The sequence below is a fragment of the Erinaceus europaeus genome, chromosome 3 (genome assembly GCF_950295315.1).
Source record: "Erinaceus europaeus chromosome 3, mEriEur2.1, whole genome shotgun sequence".
NCBI classification, from domain to species: Eukaryota; Metazoa; Chordata; class Mammalia; order Eulipotyphla; family Erinaceidae; genus Erinaceus; species Erinaceus europaeus.
The window spans coordinates 55,248,382-55,271,881 of record NC_080164.1 but is presented as its reverse complement, the minus strand read 5'-3'; the positions used below and the strand labels follow the sequence as shown (position 1 = coordinate 55,271,881).

General features: G+C 37.0%; 1 protein-coding gene across 3 annotated transcripts in view; it reads right to left on the bottom strand.

Annotated features, from left to right (window-relative positions):
• USP34 (ubiquitin specific peptidase 34) overlaps window positions 1–23,500 on the bottom strand; it is a 254,078-nt gene that overhangs the window by 87,037 nt on the left and 143,541 nt on the right. For all 3 annotated transcript variants that reach the window (XR_009548945.1, XM_060187219.1, XM_060187220.1), the window contains exons 31-43: window positions 22,749–22,871; window positions 22,530–22,613; window positions 21,295–21,381; window positions 16,324–16,524; window positions 13,933–14,015; window positions 9,431–9,471; window positions 9,217–9,341; window positions 7,720–7,872; window positions 5,571–5,675; window positions 3,726–3,781; window positions 3,505–3,625; window positions 2,503–2,686; window positions 1,968–2,128 (exon numbers count right to left, since the gene is read on the bottom strand). Coding sequence is in view for 2 of the 3 variants with exons in the window: in XM_060187219.1 (XP_060043202.1) it covers window positions 1,968–2,128; window positions 2,503–2,686; window positions 3,505–3,625; window positions 3,726–3,781; window positions 5,571–5,675; window positions 7,720–7,872; window positions 9,217–9,341; window positions 9,431–9,471; window positions 13,933–14,015; window positions 16,324–16,524; window positions 21,295–21,381; window positions 22,530–22,613; window positions 22,749–22,871 (1,524 nt within the window). In the remaining variant the exon portion in view is untranslated. The remainder of the gene's footprint in view (window positions 1–1,967; window positions 2,129–2,502; window positions 2,687–3,504; window positions 3,626–3,725; window positions 3,782–5,570; window positions 5,676–7,719; window positions 7,873–9,216; window positions 9,342–9,430; window positions 9,472–13,932; window positions 14,016–16,323; window positions 16,525–21,294; window positions 21,382–22,529; window positions 22,614–22,748; window positions 22,872–23,500) is intronic.

The window sequence follows — 23,500 nt, the reverse complement described above, 5'->3', positions numbered from 1 at the left end:
ATGACAGTATTTCACAACTATGTTTTCCTTTGACAAATAACATATTGTTAGAAACACTAATAATAAAGAGAAAATATACACAATTTATCCCCCTCCACGGTTATCACTGGGGCTCAGTCCTGGCACTATGAATCCACTGCTCCTGGAGACTATTTTTCTTCTTTTTATTGGATAGACAAGGAGAGAAAATAGAAGGGAGGGGAAGATAAAAAGGAAGAGAGAAAGACACCTGCAGACCTTTTTCACCACTTGTGAAACTTCTCCCCTGCAGGTGGGGAACCTGGGGCTCAAACGGTGTTCCTTGCACTTTGTACTATGTGCACTTAACCCAATGCACTGACACCCAGTCCACTCTAATTTTTTTTTAAGCCAGGGTAATTCTAAACTGTTTTATGGTGGTGCTGGAGATTGACCCCTAGATATTAAATGCCTCAGGCATGAAAATATTTTTGGTTATACTATCTTCTCAGCACTCACATGTTATTTTTCTAATCAAATTTTGTCATTTAAAAAATTATTTTATTGGGTGGGGGTACATAGTATAATAGTTATGCAAAGAGATTCTCATGCCTGAGGCTCCAAAGTCTCAGGTTCAATCCCCCACACCACTATAAGCCAGAGCTGAGCAGTGCTCTGGTAAAAATAATGAATTTACTTATTTATTGGTTAGACAGAGAAATCAATAGGGAGGGGGAGAAACAGAGGGTGAAAGAAATTTACAGCACCTCCTTACTGCTCACGTAGCTTGACCCTTTGCAGGTGGAGACCACCTGTAGCTTGAACCCAGATCCTTGTTCAATGTGTGCTAAAAGGGGCACACTGTAACCTACATTCCAATATTGTCATAAAAAAATATTTATTTATTGGTAGAATGTAAGAGGCAGATGGAGTTAGAGAGGAGAAAATACCTGCAGCACTCACTGTTCCACTACTCATGAAGTAGCCCTCTACAGATGAGATCTGGGGGCTTGAATCTGGGTCCTCCCACAGGATGCTTTTCTAGGTAAATTAACACTTGGCCACATATTGTTATTTTTATTGGTATTACCTTATCAAAATTATTTTATTAAATTAAAATAATAAAGTTTGTCATTGTCCGGGAGTTGAGGCAGTGGATAGTGTTGGGCTCCCAAGCATGAGGTTGAGTTTACCTCCATGAAGCACATATGCCAGAGTAGTACTCTGGTTCTTTCCCTTTTTCCTATACATTTCATTAATAAAGTCATTTTTAAAAAATGAAAGTTAAGGGAGTCGGGTGGTAGCACAGAGGGTTAAGTGCAGGTCGCGCAAAGTGCAAGGACCAGCGTAAGGATCCCGGTTTGAGCCCCGGGCTCCCCACCTACTGCAGAGTGGCTTCCAAGAAGTGAAGCAGGCCTGCAGGTGGTCTTTGTCTCCCCGCCTTCCCCTCCTCTCTCAGTTTCTCTCTGTCCTATCCAACAACAGCATCAATAAAACAACAAGGGCAACAAAAGGGACTAAATAAATATTTTAAAAAAATGAAAATTAAAAGATTTGTCATAAAAATAAAATTGTTTTATACTTTGTATCTTATTTAATTAGTGATTTACTATTGTTTGTTTCCCCCTTGTAAGTGGGCAACAGGGAGTTGAATATAAGTACCTTTTGCATGATTACATGTACTCTCTACTAGGTGCACCTCCACTGGCTACTACGGTTTTTATTTTTTATTGGAGGGAGGGGAAGGAGGAAGGAGAGGGAAAGGGAAAAGGAGAGGGGGAGGGGAGGAGGGGGGGAGGAAAGGAGAAAAATCAAGGGGGAATGGAGCAGAGAGAGAGGGACAGAAAGATACCTACAGCATTCATTGCATCACTGCTCCTGAAGCTTTCCCCCTGGCAAGTGTGGACCAGGGGCTTCAACCTGGATACCTGCACATTGTAACGTGTGCTCAATAGAATGGCACCACTATCTGGCCCCTGCAGTTTTAATTTTTAAAAAGTAAGCTTTACCTTAGCAGTGAAGACAGCCTGTCTTGCCTCAGGTATCATATAAAGTTGCTGAATCGTGGAAGCCAAGTAACAAGTAGCCCCAAGGTTAGTCAGACCAACAAATCTACATTCAGCACGGACATCCTCATGAGGCCAGTAGTCCCATTTATAAGGTGCATGAGCTGCTGAAAAAAAGAGGGATCAAAAGAAGCCCCCCCCCATAGACTATTAAAACATTCTGCTTTTATTAACTATATTTTAGTTAGTACACATTAGAGTATATATGTAATTTTTAAAATGAGTAAGAAAAAATAAAATTATTTTTAAAAATAAAAATAGATAATATTATTTCATTCTCTGAACACTCAAATTAACAAAGTTGATTTTATTTAATATAAATTATTTGACCAAAATCACTATAAGTGTTGCAGATAGTGTCAAGATTCCTGTAACGTTTTTTAAACCAATGCCTATATTAAAAATTTAAACCAGGCTTTCCAAAAACTCATTTCTGCATACAAACTTATAAAGATTAAAGGAAAAGAAGAGTGCTTACATTGCATGTGTTGTGCCATAACCCAGTTGTGTATTAGCCTGTAGTTCTCAACAGACCCCTTTACCATCTCTACTAACAGATCATAAGCAGCAGCTCTTGAAGAATGAGATTTGCATTTTGGCTGTTGTCTATCTTTTAGACTAGGCAACAAAAACAGGAGATTGAAGATATCTCTTAAAAACTCCTGAGGAAAAAAGATATAAAACATTATGAAGATACCATATAGAAATATGTTTCATTGCTTATAGTGTGCCTTTTCTATCTTAAAAGTTTTGTTGGGAATGACTAAGCCTTAAAGTTTCTTCAATATTCATTTCTCTATTTTTCATTGTCACTAAGGTTATCACTGAACTCAGTGCTTGCATGAAAAATCCATTGCTGCTGGCAGCCTTTTTTTTTTTAATTGGGAGGTTAGTTTACAGTACACTTATTGGCATATAGGTATTAACATCTCATTTTACTGTGATAGGTGTTTGCAAGAAAATAGAGTGCCTCTTCCACACCATGACAGAATAAAAGCTTTTATTTACAGATTAGTTCTAGTTCTCCAAGAGGCTGGATAGGGGCCTCAAGGGACACAGTGCAGGATGTGCATGTGTGAGCCTGAGATTTGATCCTTGGTACTTTATGTGCCATAGTATTGCTCTATGTGCACATACAGGCTTGTCTGCTCGCTCTCTTAATTTCTTTCTTAAATAAATCTTTAAAAATGTTTTTCATAGAGTATTGCACACCAAAGTAAAAGACTCTGGAGTGGGGGTGGACAGTCCTGGATCATGATGGCAGAGAAGGACTTATTGTGGTTAAATTGTTATGTGAAAACTGGGAAATGTTATGCATGTACAAACTATTGTATTTTACTGCCATCTCTAAACAATTAATCCCCCAATAAATAAATAAATAGTTAAAAATGTTTTTCAGGGGGAAGGGGATCTAAATATATACATACAATGTAGGTTTCAATCATATTTCATACAGATAGTTGCATATCTTAGTACCTACCTGACCTTCTCTTGAAAATTTAAAGGGTGGCTTGTGTTTAATAACACTTGTTGCAAGTCTTAGGAGTCCTGTAAGCCCATCATCCTCTATATTACCATCTTGATGATCAAGTATCTCCCTGCTACAAATAAGAATACAAGCAAAACAAGGTAGTTCTCATAATTATGCTCTTTATAATTATGTGCTGCACAATATAATATCAATTTCACGTGAAACTTTACCTTCTAATACAGTCAGCCAAGTGTCGTGCCAAAGCATCTAAGTCAAGGAGTGTTGTCTTAAAGCAAAGAAAAATATATAAAATTTAAAACTATCTTATTAGTTTAGGAAACATTAAACCAAATATAAAACACTATCACTTATTACCAACAAAAATTTTGATTTCTCAAATTCATTTATACGAATTGAATTATACTTAACAGTAGCCATATACATGATGCCAATATAATGCAGCAAAATTTAAACATTAAAAAAAAGTGGGGGCACACCCAGTCAAGCACACTTTACCACTATACTCTAGGACACAAGTTTGAGCCTCCTATCCCCATCTACAACCAGGAATGCTTTATGAGCAGTAAAGCTGGTCTTCAGGTGTCTTTCACTCTCCCTATCAACACCTCTCTTCTCAATATCTCTATCCTATCAAATATTAGGGGAACATGGCTGATAGATGCAGAGTATTTGTACTGCTGGTACCAAGCTCCAGCAATAAGTGGCAATTAAAAAAACAAACAAACAAACAAAAAACAAGGGGGTTCAAGGTGGTGGCACGCCGGGTTAAACACATGTAGTGCAAAGTGCAAGGAAGATGCAAGTTCTAGCCCCCAGCTCCCTACATGGGGGTGGCGGTGGGGTGTCGCTTCACAAGCAGTGAAGCAGGTCTGCAGGTGTCTATCTTTCCCTAAACTTGTCTTTCTCTCCACTCTCAATTTCTCTCTGACTTATCCAACAACAACAGTAGGAACAATGGAAAAAAGATGGCCACCAGGAACAGTAGATTTATAGTGCAATAACCCTGGAGGCAAAAAGAAAGAGAAGAAAAAGAAAAAAGAACAAAGTATGTGGCAGTTCATCTTTGACCCTAATCCTTGATTTTAAATATTTCCTTGATTCCCACTGCCTCCTCTTTCAATGTTTAATTCCAAAAGATGTAGGAAGGGGCTGGGAAGACAGCATAATGCCTCAGGCTCTAAATTCTCAAATTCAATCCCTAGCACCACCATGGGGCAGGGAGGGAAGAGACTATCAGTAATGTTTCTCTCTGTGTTATTATATCTGATAGGACAGAGAAATTGAGAGGGGAGGCTGCATGCAGGCAGGCAGACACCTGCAGACCTGCTTCCCTACTTCTGAGGAGTCCCCCTTGAAGGTGTGGAGGGGGCTGGAATGGGATCCTCGCACATGGTAACGTATATGCTTAACCGGATACTGCCTGTCCCAATTTTTTTTTTATTTTCCCTTTTGTTGCCCTTGTTTGTTTTTGTAGTTATTACTGTTGTTATTGATGTCATCGTTGTTAGACAGGACAGAGAGAAATGGAGAGAGATGGGGAAGAGGGGGAGAGAAAGGTAAGATACCTGCAGACCTGTTTCACTGCTTGTGAAGCAACCCCCCTGTAGGTGGGGAGCCCGGGGCTTGAACCAGAATCCTTATGCCAGTCCTTGCTCTTCACACCATGTGCGCTTAATCCGCTGCACTACTGCCAGACTCCCTGATAATATTTCTACAGCTTAAAACGACCTCCTTTTGAATTACTATTTTATGTTTTCAGAACCGCAAGTCTACTTATAATATGAAAGGAAATTATAGAATCTAAATTTTACATGCTAAATAAAGTTTTACATTTTAAATCCTACTCAGAAAAAAACAGAAAACTGTCATGTACTTGAAAAAGGCATTACAACTAAGGTGAAAACCAGAAGAGAGAATGGCAACAGAAAGGTATAAATACATTTAAGAACCATGAGTTTCAGCTCATATATTGATGAAAGTACTGCATTAATAAAAACCTACAGAATCATAAAGTAATATGCACATCTTTATGAAAATGATAATGCTTAACATACCTGACTAGCATCCTTTATATGTATGTTGTCAACTAACTTGCACAACAACCAAAAATACTCTTTACATCCAGGCTTTAACATTGGTTCTTCTTCATAATCATCTATCTAAATAAAAAACAGTAACATTGTGAAAACAGTTAAGGAAGTGAAACTGTAGTATACCTAAGAAAATAAAGACTTTAATGAAATAGGTCCTTAAACACAGTAGATAGCACTCATATTCAAGAACAACAACAACAAAATAGATTATTCCTACTTTCTGTAAAACTGAAGAGAGGCACATATGCAAACAATATGAAAAACTAAGAAAACCATTATTTTCAAATTGCTGATAACTTAGAAGAGAAGCAGAAATATATTAAATCCTGAGACAAATGAATTAAATGAAAATGGAAACTTGTAAAACATGAGTACACGTAAATCTATCCATTTTATGATTTATTAAATTTAAATTTGAAAAGTAGAAATTACACTAATTCTTTTTTTAGATTTTTAAAAAATTTTATTTACTTTTTCCCTTTTGCTGCCCTTGTTTTATTGTTGTACTTATTATTGTTGTTGTTATTGACTGATGTTGTCGTTGTTGGATAGGACAGAGAAATGGAGAGAGATGGGGAAGACAGAGGGGGAGACAAAGGCACATGGAGGCCTGCTTCACCACCTTTGAAGTGACTCTCCTGCAGGTGGGGAGCTGGGGGCTCGAACCGGGATCCTCATGCGGTCCTTGCGTTTAACCCGCAGTGCTACTGCCTGACTCCCTACACTGTAATTCTTACATATCAGAAACAGATAAGGAAATATGGAAGTTAAAGAACAAATTTGGTTAAGCACACGTGGTGCAAAGCACAAGGACTGGCGTACGGATGCCAGTTCAAGCCCCCTGGTTCCCCACCTACAGGGGAGTCGCAGTGAAGCAGGCCTGCAGGTATCTATCCTTCTCTCCCCCTCCTCTCTCCATTTCTCTCTTTCCTATCCAACAGCGACGACATCAACAACAACAACAACTACAACAATAAAACAAGGGCAATAAAAAAGGAGTAAATAAATAAATATTTTTTTTTAAAAAAGAATAAATTTACAGGGCCAGGTGGTGGCGCACCTGGTTGAGCGCACATGTTACAGTGCTCAAGGACCTGGGTTCAAGCCCCGGGTCCCCACCTGCAGGGGGAAAGCTTCACAAATGGTGAAGCAGGGCTGCAGGTGTCTTTCTGTCACTCTCCTTCTCTATCTCTCCTTTTGCTCTCTCTATCCAGTAAGTAAAGATACTATTTTTTTTTAAAAAAAAGAATAAATTTACAGACAGGCTGAAGTTTTATCATGTAGCATAACAATGGTTCTTACAAGGCTAGTACATAATATACATCAAAGCAGGAAAATGAAAATTCAGAAAATACTAAGAACTAAAAGCCTGACCAAAAAAAAAAAAAAAAAAAAACCAGATCAAACTATGTCTGAATGAGAAAAAAAAAAAAAAAACATTTATAATGTCTCTTTTCAGCTGGCTTGAACAGCCTATGTCTTTTCCATGTGTGTGCTATGTGTTTAGTTCACTTTTTCTTCTTCTATGTCTTTATAAATAGAAATAAATATTCTTCCAACTTGTTAACATAAAGTCCGGCACTTAATAATAAATGTAATTTCCCAAATTAAATGTCCACAAGAGATTCTACAGAGCTGCAATCAAAGTACACACTTCAATATGAGGTATAACATGGATATAAAATAATAGTTTACATAATACTATTCCTTTAAGAAGTAAAGTCAAGGGAGTTGGGCAGTAGCGCAGTGGGTTAAGCGCATGTGGCACAAAGCGCAAGGGCCCCGGTTCGAGCCCCCGGCTCCCCACCTGCAGGGGAGTCACTTCACAGGCGGTGAAGCAGGTCTGCAGGTGTCTCTCTTTCTTTCTCTCCCCATCTCTTGTCTTCCCCTCCTCTCTCCATTTCTCTCTGTCCTATCTAACAACGACGACAGTAATAACTGCAACACAATGAAAAACAACAAGGGCAACAAAAAGGGAAAATAAATAAGAATAATAAAAAAAGTAAAGTCACTATTCTTTGGGTAACCACGGCAAGAAAAAAATGTACTATATGTCAGGCACAGGAAATCGTAGTCATGAAAACTGCTCCTGAGAAAAGAAGTATCTTACCCTAATTGGCTTAAGTGCTTGGGCATCAGGAAGAAATTTCAACAATGTTGAGGCAGCCAACAGTAAAAAGGAACGGTTGATTGAATCTCCTCCATCCAGTCCTGACAGAGATAACTTATAAAGACCATTGCAAGATTCATGACGGACTGCAGTCTAAATGAAAAAGCAGGATTCAAACATAATCTGAGTTAATATTAAAAGAATTATCTTAAGGCTTGTACTCTTGGGAGAAATAACATAATAAATAGGTAATGTGGATTTTAAATTCAATGTTCTGGTCACATTTTGATGCACATAATTAGTTATCAAATAAAGTATCATAAAGCTTAAGGATATTTGTAAATACATATTTTTAAAAATCTCTGACTGGTTCAATCCCCAGCACCACCAAAAACCAGAGCTGATTAGTGCACTGGTGAAAAAAATTTACAACAGCAAATTAAATAAATAAAAATACCTGGATAATATAAAACAGAAAACCAAATGCAGAAGCAGGACAAATACAAAAGGTACTAAAAGGATATTCACAATATATTTGTTAAGTAATAAGATAAATATTTTTAGAACTAGAACAAAGTTCTTATTTCAGAGGAAAAATATAAATGCTAAATGAAAAAGATATATATATGCCTATTACAGTTACATGTATTGATAAATGTGTGTTTTCCCACAAATATTTAATTGTGGGGAGAGGGAAATGTTTTTCAGTATAATTGCTGACAAAAAAAATCAGGATATAAAGAAAATATATTTGACTTATTTTTAGTTTTTCCTGTATCTAAGGGTACTATAACTAAATAGAAGGAAAGGAAATGTCTCTAAAACCTAAATTACCAAAAAAAAAAAAACCCTAAATTACCAAAGTAAATTAATATTTAAGTATTTTTCCACTTCCAAAACAAATAAAAGACATATCCCACATGTTATGTTCCTAAAATCACATCCACTTTCCTCCCATTATTTCTCTTTCTATTATCAAAGCTAATAGCATGGTGGGCTGGGTGGTGGTGTAGCTAGTTAACTGCACATAGTACTAAGCACAAGAACCCATGCAAATATCCAGGTTCAAGGCCCTGCACCCCACAAGCAAAAAGGACACTTGACAAGTAGTGAAGCAGGTCTATAGGTGTCTCTCTTTCACCCTCTCTATATTCCCCTCTTCTCTCAATCTCTGTCCTATGCAATAAAATGGAAAAAATGATGGCTATGAGCAGAGGATTCATAGTGCTGGTACTATGAGCCCCAGCAATAATCTTAGTGGGGGTTAGGGGGAACCTAACAATATGAAAACATATGAAAGGGACTGAGACATTACTATGCGCAAGCCCCCAATACCTACCCACAAGGGGAAAAGTTCACAAGCAGTGAATCAGTGCTGTAAAAACGAGTCTTTCTGTCTCCCAAATCATTCCCCCATACACACTCAATTTTTCTCTATCAATTAAAAAGAAAAAGAAAAGTGAAGTTAATATTACTAACCTTCATTTTTTATCTTACCTCTGGGATAAGAAGGGTCAATTTCTTTAGCCAATCTTGTAAATGATCACTATCGGCAAGGCTGGATTTCACTAAAGAACAGCAATGAGCCCAACTCACCAAGAGCCACATTGAATAATGTGAAACTAAAGAAAAATTAGGAAAAAAAATGTGATTATAAGGGCTTGGTCTATACATAAATCTACACTAAAAAGTAATTTTGGGATACTCTTACCTTCATGCCTAGATCTGTGATCAGATTGAGCTTTCAATACTCTGTAAAGTAAAAACATATCATCACCAGTAATTAAATCAGAAATTTATTTAAAATATTCAATTTACTACCACATCCCTTAAAGTCTATACAACTTAAATTCAAGGAAAATTTTTTAAAACAGCTATTTATCTTTCCTGTGTTCTTTCTAATTTATACAAAGAATCATTACTGAATTTTATTATAGCAAAAACCAAATAGCTAAGATAAGCAAAACCTCAAAGAGTACTCATGTTTAGTTACATGTGAGTTGGAGAGGGTGCTACGTCCTGTCTGCTTCTCTCTCCTTGTATCTTTCATTGGGAAGGGGAAAAACAGTTGGATAAAATAGTGGAACTGTTCATTCAAAAGCTTCTAATGTGCCATTAAAAAATTTTGGTGAAATTTTATATTATCTCACCTCTATTTCACATGTGGAAAATTCAATGAAAAATGTATTACTTCACTTTAAAAATAGAACTTCTAAAAAGAAAAAAAAAAAGGAAAAAGGAAAAAAAAAACAAAAAAACCCCTCTAGAACCCTAGCAAAAGTGTAGCTTGTAAAGTGCATGCCTTTTTTCATGTCAAATGTATTTGAGTTCTGGAAGTAGACAGACAGTGAAGCAGTGCTATGGTATCTCTTCTAGGAAAAAATCAAGTAAGAGAGGAAAAGCAGGAACAGAAGAGGGAAAGGAAAGGAGGGAAAAATTACACACACACACACACACACACACACACACACACACACACACACGGCACAGCAAAGAGACCATCATTAAAACACAAAGATCTTTACACCAAAAAATTTGATGGCCAACAGGCATATGGAAGAATACTCAAAGTTACTGATTATCAGACAAATGCCAATTTCACCATTTTATACCTGTGAGAATGTCATATAAAGCATAAAGCAGTGGGCCGGGCGGTGATGTACCTGGATAAATACACACAGTAGTAAGCTCAAGGACCCAGGCATAGTAGTAAACTCAAGGATCCAGGCAAGGAGCTGGGTTCGAGTCCCCAGATACCCACATACAGGGGGACACTTCATAAGCAGCAAAGCAGGTCTGCTGGTGTCTAGTTCTCTCCCTCTCCTTTCTCAGTTTTTTTCTGTCCATCCCAATAAAATGAAGGAAAAAAAAAACACCGCCAGTAGCAGTAAATTCATGGTGTAGGCACCAAGCCTCAGCAGTAACAATGGAGGTGTGAAAAATGGAAAAAAGCAACAAGTGTTGGCAAGGATATGGGGGAAAAGAACCCTTCTACACTCTATAGTTATATAGCACCTGGGTAAGTGCATGTATTACAATGTGCAAGGACTCAGGTTCGAGCCCCCGGCCTTCACCTGCAGGGGGAAAGCTTTACAAGTGGTGAAGCAGGGCTGCAGGTGTCTCTCTGTCTCTCTCCCTCTTTATCACCCCTTCCCTCTTGATTTCTGGCTGTCTCTATCCAGTAAATAAAGATAATTAAAAAATTAAAAAAAAAAACAGAGAAGTGGACCTACCCTATGAAATGGCAACTTCTCTCCACAGGTTTACCTAAAGTAAACACTTATCCAAAGAAATCTATGTACATCTATACTCAAAGAAGCACTCTTTTTAATAGTCCAAAGTTAGATACAACCCAGAAGACCAATCACAGGCAGCTGTGTGTCTCTCCCTCTCCCTCCCCCCCCCCTCTCTCACACACACACACACACAAAATGGACTACTATTCAGCTGTAAGAAATGATGAAATTTTCTCCTTTACCACATCTTGAAAGGAATGCAAAGAAATCACATTATGGGAAATAAGTGGAAATTAATCACATATTTTCACAGTATTTGTATGATCAGTAAAAGAATTCAATATTAAGAAGAATGTTGTAGTACAGGTCCCCCTGTATCATAATTAAATTGCTATTTTTCTCCATTATTTAAAAAAATATTCAATATAGGCCAAATAAATAAAATCACTTTGCAAGTCCAAATTCATAGTCCAATCTGCATTTCTGTCTACTAAAACCCTAAAAAACACTAATTGCAACAAGTATAGTAATCACCCCCCCTTTTTTTTATTTGGCCACCAGGGTCATCACTGGAACTCTGTACCTCACTACAAGTCCATCACTCCCAGTGGCCTTATGTTCTATCCTTCCTCCATCCCTTCCTATTTTAGTAGACAGGACAGAAAGAAATAGAGAAGGGAAGAGTAGATAGAGAGGTAGAGAGACAAAAGGTATCTACCTGCAGACCTGCTTTATTGTTCATGCAGGTGTAAAACGGGCTCAAATATGTGTTCTTGCATATGGTAATGCATGCACTCAACCAGGTGCCCTATAGCCTTGACACCTAATCAGCCTTATCTTAGAAATTCCTCACTAAGAGGAAACTAGAACTTCTCAGAGAAATGCCTATGGTTATGCAAAAAATTTTCATGCCAGAGGTCCTAGGTTTAAATCCCAGCACCATCATATATGCCAGGCAATGCTCTGGTTGGTCTCCCCTCCCCCCATTAAAGTGCAATACTTGAAACAAAACAAAAGAAAGAAATAACCAAAGAAAGGAACTATGTGGGAGTTGGGCAGTAGCTCAACGGGTTAAGCACACATGGTGCAAAGCACAAGGACCGGCATAAGGATCCCGGTTCGAGCCCCCGGCTCCCCACCTGCAGGGGAGTCGCTTCACAGGCGGTGAAGCAGGTCTGCAGGTGTCTATCTTTCTCTCCCCCTCTCGATCTCCCCCTCTTCTCTCCATTTCTCTCTGTCCTATCCAACAATGATGACATCAATAACAACAACAGTAACTACAACAATAAAACAAATGGGAATAAATAAATAAATAAATATTAAAAAAAGAAAAGAAAAGAAAGGAACTATGTAGGAAAAGTACAGGCTAAGATCTTGTGGTGATAGCAACAAAAGAAAAGACTCTGCTCTACCCTAAATGGGGACATGTCAAAAGGACATATGAACAAGCTTGAAGAAATAACCTCAAATATATGTAAGCAAAATGAGAAGTAATAATAGTAGTAAAATTTTAACTTATTGGGTGAAAAAAATTCATGAATACAAACTGATACTAAATTAAAAGCTGAGGAAGATACTAAATGATACTAATTGATATTAAAGCAGCAAAAGTTCCATGTCAGAGGATGTCAACTAATAAACCAAGAAGAAATGATAACTTTAAAGAAAGGTTAGACTCAGAGAGGGCCCTGAACCCAAGTTCCACTGGGACCCAGAGTTTTTTGACCAGGTATCTTTGCTTTTGCTGGTCAGTGAGAGGGAAGAGAATCTGCCAGATCTTGTTTCCCTTACCTGAGATGAAAGAGGAAGAGGGAAGGAGACCTATATGCATTCTTTGAGTTTTCCTGAATAAAAGCTGGAAATATGCCTGAAAATCAAGCTTGTCTCCCCAATTCTTTGTTGAGCTTAGTATGATGAATCCAAAACCATAAGGAAGAGCCTCCTTGGCCTCTTTTCCCTTCAACAATAAGATTATAAAAAATACCAGTTGTGGTCCAGGAGGTGGCGCAGTGGCTATTCATTGGATTCTCAAGCATGAGGTCCAGAGTTCAATCCCTGGCTGCACATGTACCAGAGTGATGGCTGGTTCTTTCTCTCTCTCTCTTTGCATGAATAAATAAATAAAAATCTTTTAAAAAAAAAATACCAGTTTTGGGAAAACAAACAAACTTGTATTTAATTCAGGTGCAAATCATTGGTGAATGATAAAAGTATAATAAATGAAAGTATTATTCATATGAGATAGTATAACAATGCTAAATTCTCCAAAAATTGAATATTTTATTTTAGTTAAAGAAAAAAGTTTTTGGAAATCAGCTGGTGGCGCACCAAGTTAATTGTACATCACAATATGCAAAGAAGCAGGTTCAAGGACCCAGTTCCCACCTGCAGAAGGGAAAGCTTCACAAGTGGTGAAGCAGTGCTGCAGGTGTCTCTCTGTCTCTCTCCCACTCTATTACCCCCTTCCTGATCTAATTAATAAAGATAATTTTAAAAAGTTCTTGCTCTGAGAAGACATGTATCAAAGTATTTATATGTAAATGCTCATGATATCTAAAAACCTTGCTTCTAATATTCAGGATGCTCATAGGTATACAAAAAATTTGTATTCTTGAGTATGTAATAAATTGTATTCTTGAGTATGTAATAAATAAAATTTTATTAAATAATTGTAATAAATAAAATTATATTCTTGAGTATGTAATAAATTGCAAAAGGCTGATAATATGGAATTTTAGGTGAATGGTGTGACAATTAAAATACCTTTCTTAAATTTTACTTAGAGGCAGAGAAATAAAGATCACAGCACTAAAGCTTCCTTGAGGCTGTGTCATGCATTTGGCAAAGCCATACACTATCCAAGTGAACTAATTTGCTGGACAATTTCTTTTTTAAGTTTTAATTTATTCAAAAGAAAATATTAAAACATTATACTTACAGTACAGATAGACACCCAAACTATATAAAAATTTCATACCTAGGCGCCAGATTATCATATGTATAAGCAACAGACATAAGTCGCTGGATCAAACTGGTTCCTTGGACAAGAACAAGAAACACCTTAAAAAAAAATTAAACACAGTATAACACAAAATGCATTTTTAAGCTAGAACTCTAATTGTTAATACTTAAGTAACATGTAATTTACTGGTAAGCATATTCTGAATTAATTTTAATAAGCAAGCACTTGCATGTTTTTAAAGAAAAATCAAATATTATAAAGCTCCATGTGTGTAATATATATCTATATATAAATCAATGTATAGTAATACTGAGTTGTCCATGACATATGCTTCTATGCTTTGCTATGCAAAAATTTGTTATGACTTTTCTAACAACCCAATATTAAAGGTTAATTTTTTTTTGTTTTTTGCCTCCAGGGTTATTTGCTGGGGCTCATGAATCTACTGCTCCTGGAGGCCATTTCCCCCCCTTTTTTTGCCCTTCTTGTTGTAGCCCTGTTGTGGTTTAAGGTTAATTTTTTAAATTATCTTTATTTATTTACCAGCTAGACAGCCAGAAATCGAGAGGAAGGAAGAGAGAGGGAAAGAGAAAAACATCTGCAATCCTGCTTCCCCACTTGCAAAGCTTTCCCCCTACAGGTGGGGAATGGGGGTTCGAACCCAGGTCCTTGCTCATTACAACATGTGTACTCAACCAGCTGCACCACCACCTGGCCCCAAAGATTAATTTTTATTTATGTTCTTTACAGCATCTTGGATGGAGCTCAGAGATATGTTAAGTGAGATAAGTCAGAAACAAAAGGATGAATATAGGATGATCTCACTCATCGAAATTAAAAAAAAAAAAAAAAGATCTGAAGTGAAAACTCTAAGCAGAACTTGAACTGGAGTTGGTGTACTACACCAAAGTAAAAGACTCTAGGGGTGGGGGAGAGGGTTCAGGTCCTGAAACAAGAAGGCAGAGGAGGATCTATTGGGGGTCGTATTGTTATGTGGAAATGTTATGTATGTACAATAAAGCAATTAAAAATATATAAATTTATGTAAAAGAATTTATTTATATGGCACAAAAGAAGTGCTCAGCTCTGGCATAATGGCAATGCCAGGAATCAAACATGAAGTCTTCTGCTCTACTGAGTGATTTCTCCAAGCATGTGTCTACTTTAATTGTACTGGGTGTTAATGATTATGGATACTAGTAGAAAGAACTCAATAGGCAAAGCAGGGGTTTCTGTGAGCTTGAAGTCCCTGATACAATTCCTGAAAACATATGGCACAGTAGTACTGTCCACCCCTCTCACCTCTAAATATATAAAAACAAGCAAGGAAACAAAAAACACAGAACTTGGCTACTAGAAGTCACTTTTCCCATATAATTCCGAAAGTTACAAAAAGGAAGTACGTTAAGAGTTTTAATTTAATTCCAACAGTAAGCTCACTATAATACTGGTTCTGTCAGTAACATTGTAACATGCTGCTGTTTCTTGGTCAGGTATAATGTCAGCTGCTGTTTTCAAGGATAACTGAGTAAGAAAAAGATTTCACTGATAATTTATCTTTCCCCAATTCATTTTTTACAGATCACGTTCTTGGAACGTAAACTATCTGATCAACGAACAAAAGAATCCATAGTAAAAAGTAAAAAGGAAATACGCCTTACCATCTTATAACCTACTATTAATCTTAAAATAAAAAATGGGGGGGGGGGAGAAATTTAAGATAGGGCCAGGTGGTGGTGCATCCCATCAATACATGCACATTTTACTATGTACAAGGATCTAGGTTCAACCCCCTGGTCTCCACCCAGAGAAGCTTCATGAGCTGTGAAGCTGTGCTGTTGGTGTCTCTCGCTGTCTCCACCTCCCCTCACAATTTCTCTCTGTTCTATAAAATAAATAAAGGAGGGAAAAATGGAAAAAATGGCTGCTGGGAACAGTGAATTCATCATGCTGACATCAATCCCCAGCATTAAACCTGGTGGCAATTAACAACAAACTGGAAAAAAAAAAAAACTTAAAAGAACAGTAAGAAATTTTTCTGAAAAATAGCTATTTTTAAAAAATTTTTTTATTATCTTTATTTATTGGATAGACAGGCAGAAATTGAGAGAGAGGGTGGTGATAGGGAGAGAACCAGAGACACCTGCAGCCCTACTTCACCACATGTGAAGCTTCCCCCCTGCAGGAGGGAACCAGGGGCTCAAACCCACGTCTTTGTGCACTGTAACATGTGCACTTAACCAGGCGCACCACCACCTAGCCCCGAAAAGTAGCTATTTCTTAGAGGATAGCATTTCTTATGCACCAGAGTATCTCTTCACTTTTGTTGTAAAAACAGAAGTACATAATCTTGCTTAATACATATGTCAAATTCATCTGCAAAATTTAACAACTTCTATACCATACCTCTGTTAATCTTGGTATATGAAGTCCTTTGCCATGATCACCAGCAGCCTTTCTTGATTTGCCAGGCCAGGTTCTTTTCCTATGGCTTTCTGCTATACCAGACCAGGCAAAGACATCATGATAAGCTAAATCCAAATCTGATGGATCTACTGCAAACTGGCATATTAACTTCAGCAAGCAAGCAAGACAGTCTAGCTGCCACTGTGGATAAGAAGAAAAGTGTCATTTCTCTATTTTCATTAATTTAATATGGCCACTATGCAACATGAAATCAAAAGGTAAAAAATAAGAATTACAGATAGTACTTAATCCATATGCTATAGATATTACACTTTTTTTTCTTCCCCCCCCCCCCCCTCCAGGGTTACTGCTGGGCTCGGTGCCTGCACCATGAATCCACCACTCCTGGAGGCCATTTTTTCCCCCTTTTTGTTGCCCCTGCCGCCGTAGCCTCATTGTGGTTATCATTATTGCCACTGTTGATGCTGTTCGTTGTTGGATAGGACAGAGAGAAATGGAGAGAGGAGGTAAGAGAGGGGGAGAGAAAGATAGACACTTGCAGAACTGCTTCACCGCCTGTGAAGTGACTTCCCTGCAGGTGGGGAGCCGGGGGCTCAAACGGGGATCCCTATGCCGGTCCCTGTGCTTTGTGCTACATGCGCTTAACCCACTGCGCCACTACCAGACCCCCAGATATTACACTTTTTTATGTATTATGGTTAGCTAAGAATCCAACATTTTTAATTATCATTGCCAGGGCTTCAGTGCTCCAGGCTTACTTTTCATGGTAGAGGGAAGGAGGGAAAGAGAAGAAAAAGCAGAGACAGGGGAAGATACCACAGAACTGAAGAATCCTCCAATGCAGTGGAGGCCATGCTCAAGCCTGGCTAATGTGTACAGCAAAGAAGGAACACTATGCAGGTGAGCTATTCAGTAGCTCAACAATCTTATCTAATAAAAATGAAGAAAATACCAAGATACTAAGAAGGTGCACTTAATAAACAGCTACTGCTGTCATGAAAGCATGAAAATTATACATAATGAGGGAGGGCCTTGGGGTTGCAACCCATACCACGTCTTTGTTCATGGTAAGATGTACACTCCAGCATGTGAGCCACAAAATGCCCTTGAAAGAATTTTATGCCCAAGGCTCTAAGGTATCAGGTTCAATCCCCAGTACATCATAACCAGAGCTTATAAATAATGCCCTATAAATTTATAAACATAAAATATGTTCTACAAATGAGTTAGAATAACATTTATATATGAGTCTCAAAGTTTTCGTTTCAATAATCTTTGTCCAGATTTTATTTTATTTTAAATTTTATTATTTATTATTGGATAAAAACAAAGAAGTTGAAAAAAATTAATAAACCAAAGAAATTGAGAGAAGAGGCGATAGAGAGGGGGAGAGACAGACACCTGCAGTGCTGCTTCACCACTTGTGAAGTGTTCCCCCCTCCAAGTGGGAACCAGGGACTTATACCTGTGTCCTAGCACACTATAATGTGTGTGCTTGACCAGGACCCCTATCTTCCTGCTTTTATAGTACCACAACCAAGTAGGATAGTTATCCCTATACAACAGGAAACTGTAACCTTCTCTTACTAACAGCAATAGTGTAGAATTTATTTCCAAGGCACCAACAAAATTCAGTGAGGAAATAAAAAGTCCTATTAACAGATCAGCAATATTGAATGGTTATAAAAAATGAAAACTTCAACTTTGCTCTACATATACAAGTTAACTAAAAAATGCAAAATATAACTAAAACTTATAGGAAAATATTATTTGGACTTTGGGAAAAAATTGTAGAGCAAGATACAAATTTAGTTAAATTTTCAAAAAAAATATTTTCAAAGACACTGTCAACAAAATGAAAAAGGCTATGAATTAAGTGACATTCTGCCATACAAAACACATTACCTAGAAAAAAAAATCAACCAGAAGCAGGAGAAAGAATATAATAGTTATGCAAAAAATCTCATGCCTAAGGCTAACAAGTCAAGGTATCAAACCATAAACCAGAGTTGACCAGTACTCTGGAAAATAAATAAATGAATACATAAATAAGCCAAAGAAAGGTAACTGTTAAAGCCTAACATCTTTTTATTAAAACAAACAAAGGAAAGAGAGTGAATCCAAGATATGAGCAAACACATCAACAAAAAAATAAGTTGTGTTAGTATGAACAATCATAGCAAAAAAGTAAATTAAAAGGACAGAAAGGGGGCTGGAGAGATAGCTTAATAGTTATGCAAATAAAACTTCATCATGGAGGCACAAAAGGTCCCAAATTCAATCTCTGGAAACATCATAAGCTAAATCTGAGCAGTGTGCTGGGGTAATAAGTAAAATAAAATAAAGTATATAAAAAATTAAAGACAGAAAAGGTTCGCAGAGTAAATAATCCAATTGTACAATGAAAGGAACAACAACAAAACTAAACCCAAAACTAGCAATAAGGAGAAAAAGATGAGAGTAGAGACAAGCAAAAGAGATTAAGACTAGGAAAAAATAAAAACAAAAAGAAAAATAATGACAAAAAAAGACAAACCATAATAAAAGCCGAGTAAAGCTGTGGCTTAAAAAAAAAAAAAAAAGTTTTCATAAAGACTACAAAGCTATTGCTCCTAAAGAAGCTAAAATGAAAAGTGATATGAGACTGCTTATGAAGATTCTCCCCCCCCCCCACCGTTGCAGGTTGGGATCTTGGGTTCAAACCTGGGTCCTTGTGTACACTTAACCAGGTGTAACATCACCCCCCCTTTTTTTCCCCGATTCATTATCTTATAGCTATAGGTTTAATCAGATCTCTTCTTCTTTTTTTTTTTCCTTTTTCCTCCTCCAGGGTTATTGCTGGGCTCGGTGCCTGCACCATGAATCCACCGCTCCTGGAGGCCATTTTTTTTCTCCCCCTTTTGTTGCCCTTGTTGTAGCTTCGTTGTGGTTATTATTATTGCCCTTGTCGATGCAATTCGTTGTTGGATAGGACAGAGAGAAATGGAGAGAGGAGGGGAAGACAGAGAAGGGGAGAGAAAGATAGACACCTGCCGACCTGCTTCACCGCCTGTGAAGCGACTCCCCTGCAGGTGGGGAGCCGGGGGCTCGAACCGGGATCCTTACGCCGGTCCCTGCGCTTTGCGCCACATGCGCTTAACCCACTGCGCCACCGCCCGAACCCCAAAATCAGATCTCTTCTTTTAAAATATTTTATATTTCTTTATTTATTGATAGAGACAGAGTGAAACTGAGAGGAGAGGGGGAGATAGAGTGAGACAGACACCTGCAGCATTTTTTTCACCATGCCCAATTCATGTTTCATTTTGTGTTCTCCCTCCATGTCATTAATAATTTATCTCAGACATGCATGGTATATCTTGGCTTTAGTCAGACTATAATATGTAACAGGTTAGTACCATTTTATTATTGATAACTCGTTAAAGTAATACACAATTTCAGGTCTTAAAAGAGATTATGTGCACACAAGGCTTTCAAGTGAGAGATGTCACATAAGATCCTCAGCACTGCCAATATCCAGCAAGACAGCTCATTAGAACTGTGTGCTTGGTTGTTTTGCAAAAGACTTCGAAACTCTGAACCAATCACAGCTATCTTTTCCTCTGTCTTTCAATCTGGAGGAAAGCAATTAAGCCCTAGTAATGACCAAAATAACTAAATAAATAGCAACAAACAAAAATGGAATTAAGATAGTTAAAGAAATAATGATAGCACATGTATTTATTCTAAATGAGAAAATCTACTATGGAAAAAAATATCTGAATCCAGTGGTAACAGATCTTGACAGAAGCGTATTTTGAAATATATTTTCTTTCAATAACCATTTTGTCAAGTTAGAACTTGATAGCACATTGATAATGCCTGAATCCAATAAATTGATAATACATTTTAAGGTAATTCTTAAAAATATAATCAATATTGAAAAATTAACACAGGAGTGCAAGATTTGAAAACACTACTTTGCTGTAAGTCAGGAATTAAATAATCCCAGTCAGTATGCTTTTCTCAGAGTTAAACAACAGTGGTTGTTCAGAGTTTGCAGTGGTAAAGGACCATTTTTTTTAACTTCAATTATATTTTGAATCAATAACTTTAAAAAATACAATAAATTTTAAAATAATGCTCAATTGGTGTAACTATATAGAATTACCAGCAATTTTTGTATTTCATTGCACATAAGTCATAAATGGTCTGCAGACATATTTTCAGTAGTGTCCTATAAAAGAAATCGTCAAGGGGCTGGGCAGCAGCACACCTGGTAGAGAGTACATGTTGCAATACTCAAAGACAAAAGTTCAATTTCCTAGTCCCCATCTGTAGGGAGGAAGCTTTATGAGTTGTGAAGCAGTGCTGCAGATCTCTGTCAGGGTCCCTCCCTCCCCCTCTTCCATCTAGATTCTGTACATCTCTATCCAATAAAATATTTATAAAGAAATGATCAAAACAATGCAAAAGTTGTCATAAAAAAAATTGAAGCAAATGTTAAGATATGACAACACAAATATGTACTCTAGTTTAAAAGTTGCTTATGAGGCCAAGCGGTGGCGCACCTAGTTGAGGGCATGTTACAATGCTTAAGGACCCAGGTTCAAGCTCCCAGCCCAACCTGCAGGGGGAAAGCATCACAAGTGGTGAAGGAGTGCTGAGGTGTTATCTCTGTCTCTTTCCCTCTCTATCTCCACCATCCTATCTCTCCCTGACTGTATCTCTAATAAACATAATTTAAAAAATTTTAAAAGGTGTGCATAAATTACACAGTTTGTAATCTAACTGTGGCATTTGCATTTTAAACAAATGCTGATTCAGAACTCCTAGCTGCATAATTAATTAGTCCAGCCTATACATAACATATACAACAAAGTAGAAAAAAGTTAGCTGCTAAATTGAGAAAAAGAACTTCAAATAAGGTAATAACTATTGTGATTGGCTGAAACAGTGAATTTCACTTACCACAGTCCAAGATTCCTGTTCCTTAGGCTCCAAAATTCCAGAATTAAAAATTTCTAATAACTGTTGGAGTCCTCCAGCAGCAACAAACTGTAAGAAATTTTCAGAGCAATGGGAAGAAGCAGCTAAATTATATAGTGAATATCTGCTTTTTGAATCTGAAACTATGTGCCTGTATATAGGTGTGAGTAAAATTTTACATCTTTCATCTAGAATTTTAACTTGAGAAACAACCTCTATAAAAACAGAATAGAACAAATCCTATTAAGAATTTGTTAAATGATTCTCAGGATTCTTGCAAAAACATAACTATGCCATTAACTAATTAGACCAACACACTGGGATTTCCTAGTAGTATTCTAATAGAGAAAAAACAAAATCTGTATTGAGCCAGGAGGTAGCTTGCAGGCAGATGCACAGTTGCTCAAGACCTGGGTTCAACCACATGAAAACAGTATGCTAAAAAAAAAAAAAAAGCTTCACAAGCTATGAAGCAGTGCTGTGATATCTCTTATCTTTATTTCTCACCCTCTCTGTTTCTATTTGTGTTCAAATAAGAATAAAGTCCGCTGGGAGCGGTGGGGTTGTGACAATGCAAAGCCCCAAGATATTTAATCATCTCAGCTTATTTCTGTGACTTAGAGTAAAACACATTTTTAAAACTATGCTCTATATCACAGTAAATCAGTTTAAAAAGCTCTTATGGCACCAGTTTTTGGAAAATTAAAGATAAACTAATTTTATTCAGTTTCATTTACTTATTTTGGATAGAGACAGAAAAATTCAAAGGGAAATGGGAGACAGGGGGTAAGGGGGTAGGGGAAGACATCTGCAACTGGGCTTCACCACTTCCAAAGCATCCTCCCAAAGATCCTTCCAAAGCATCTACAAAGATGTAGACCAGTGTCTTGAATCAGGGTTTTTGTACATTGCAACATGTATAATTCACCAAATTTGCCAACATCCAGCTCCTCCAAAGATAACAAGGTTCCTTCTTTTTCTAATTACTTCATTGGATAGACACAAATGGACAAAGAAAAATGGGGAGGAGGGAAGGAGGAAGAGAGAGAGACCTGCAGCACTTCTCCACTATCTGTGAAGTGTACCCCCTTATAGGTGGACACTGGGGGCTTAAACCAGAACCCCTGAACATGGTAGTATGCTCAACCATGTGCATCATTACTCACCACCCAGGATAACTTATTTCTATCAACATACTGCAAAACCCATGTTCAAACCTTGCAACTCCAGGAATTTTTACTATTTTCCACTTGATCCTCACTTGAGTCATCTGAATCTGGGTAAAGATCACTGTAACTACCCTGTAGAGATGACAAAAAGAAGTAAATCAAGGAGGGTGACTGGAGAAAATATCCTAGAATTAAAATATATGACACACTGAAATTTTGGTCCAGAGAGAATACAAACATTATATGAAAATAATGGAAATGCAATACCGTTGACTCTCTTCTTATTCTTCTGTTAGGTTTTCCCAGAGCTTCAATAATTTCCAAGGCATATAATAATTTGTGAGCACTCTTAATTTTGAGAAGTTCTTTCCAATTAAGTCCATCATTACTCTTAAATTAAAAAATGAAAAACACATCTGAATGTAGATAATAAGGAAACCTCAAAAAGGAAAAATTTCAAAGAAACAAATACTGCATAAAAATTTACAGTATAAACAGTGAAATACGTTCAGTATGTTAAGACCATTTAGGTAAGTTATAGTAACGATAGTTAAAATGCCAATACATTAAATATTATAATGGATTGTTTATTACATATGAGACAGTTTCACAGGAAGCAGAAGAGTGAGAGACAAGCCAAAGCACCACTCTGGTACATGCAGTGTCATGGCTCAAATCAGAAAACTAAGGCATGAAAGTTCAATGCTCCATCAGTTGACTTATTACACTAGTTGATAGTTCACTAAGTTTTACTAAATAAAATTAATATAGGATGGGGGGGACTGTAATTTGTTAATATTCTAAAACACAGTGATTTATAATTTTTTAATGTAGAATATTACAGACCACTTGAACATGTAAACTTTCCAGAACATAAAGGTACACTTAAAATCTTAAGAGTGTACTATAGCTAGTTATGTAAAAGCCACATGCAAGTAACACTAATTTAAATTATTTATTTTGGCTTATGAAATTAAGTTATTCGTATTTAATGTACTTCAATGACAAATATTATTTGA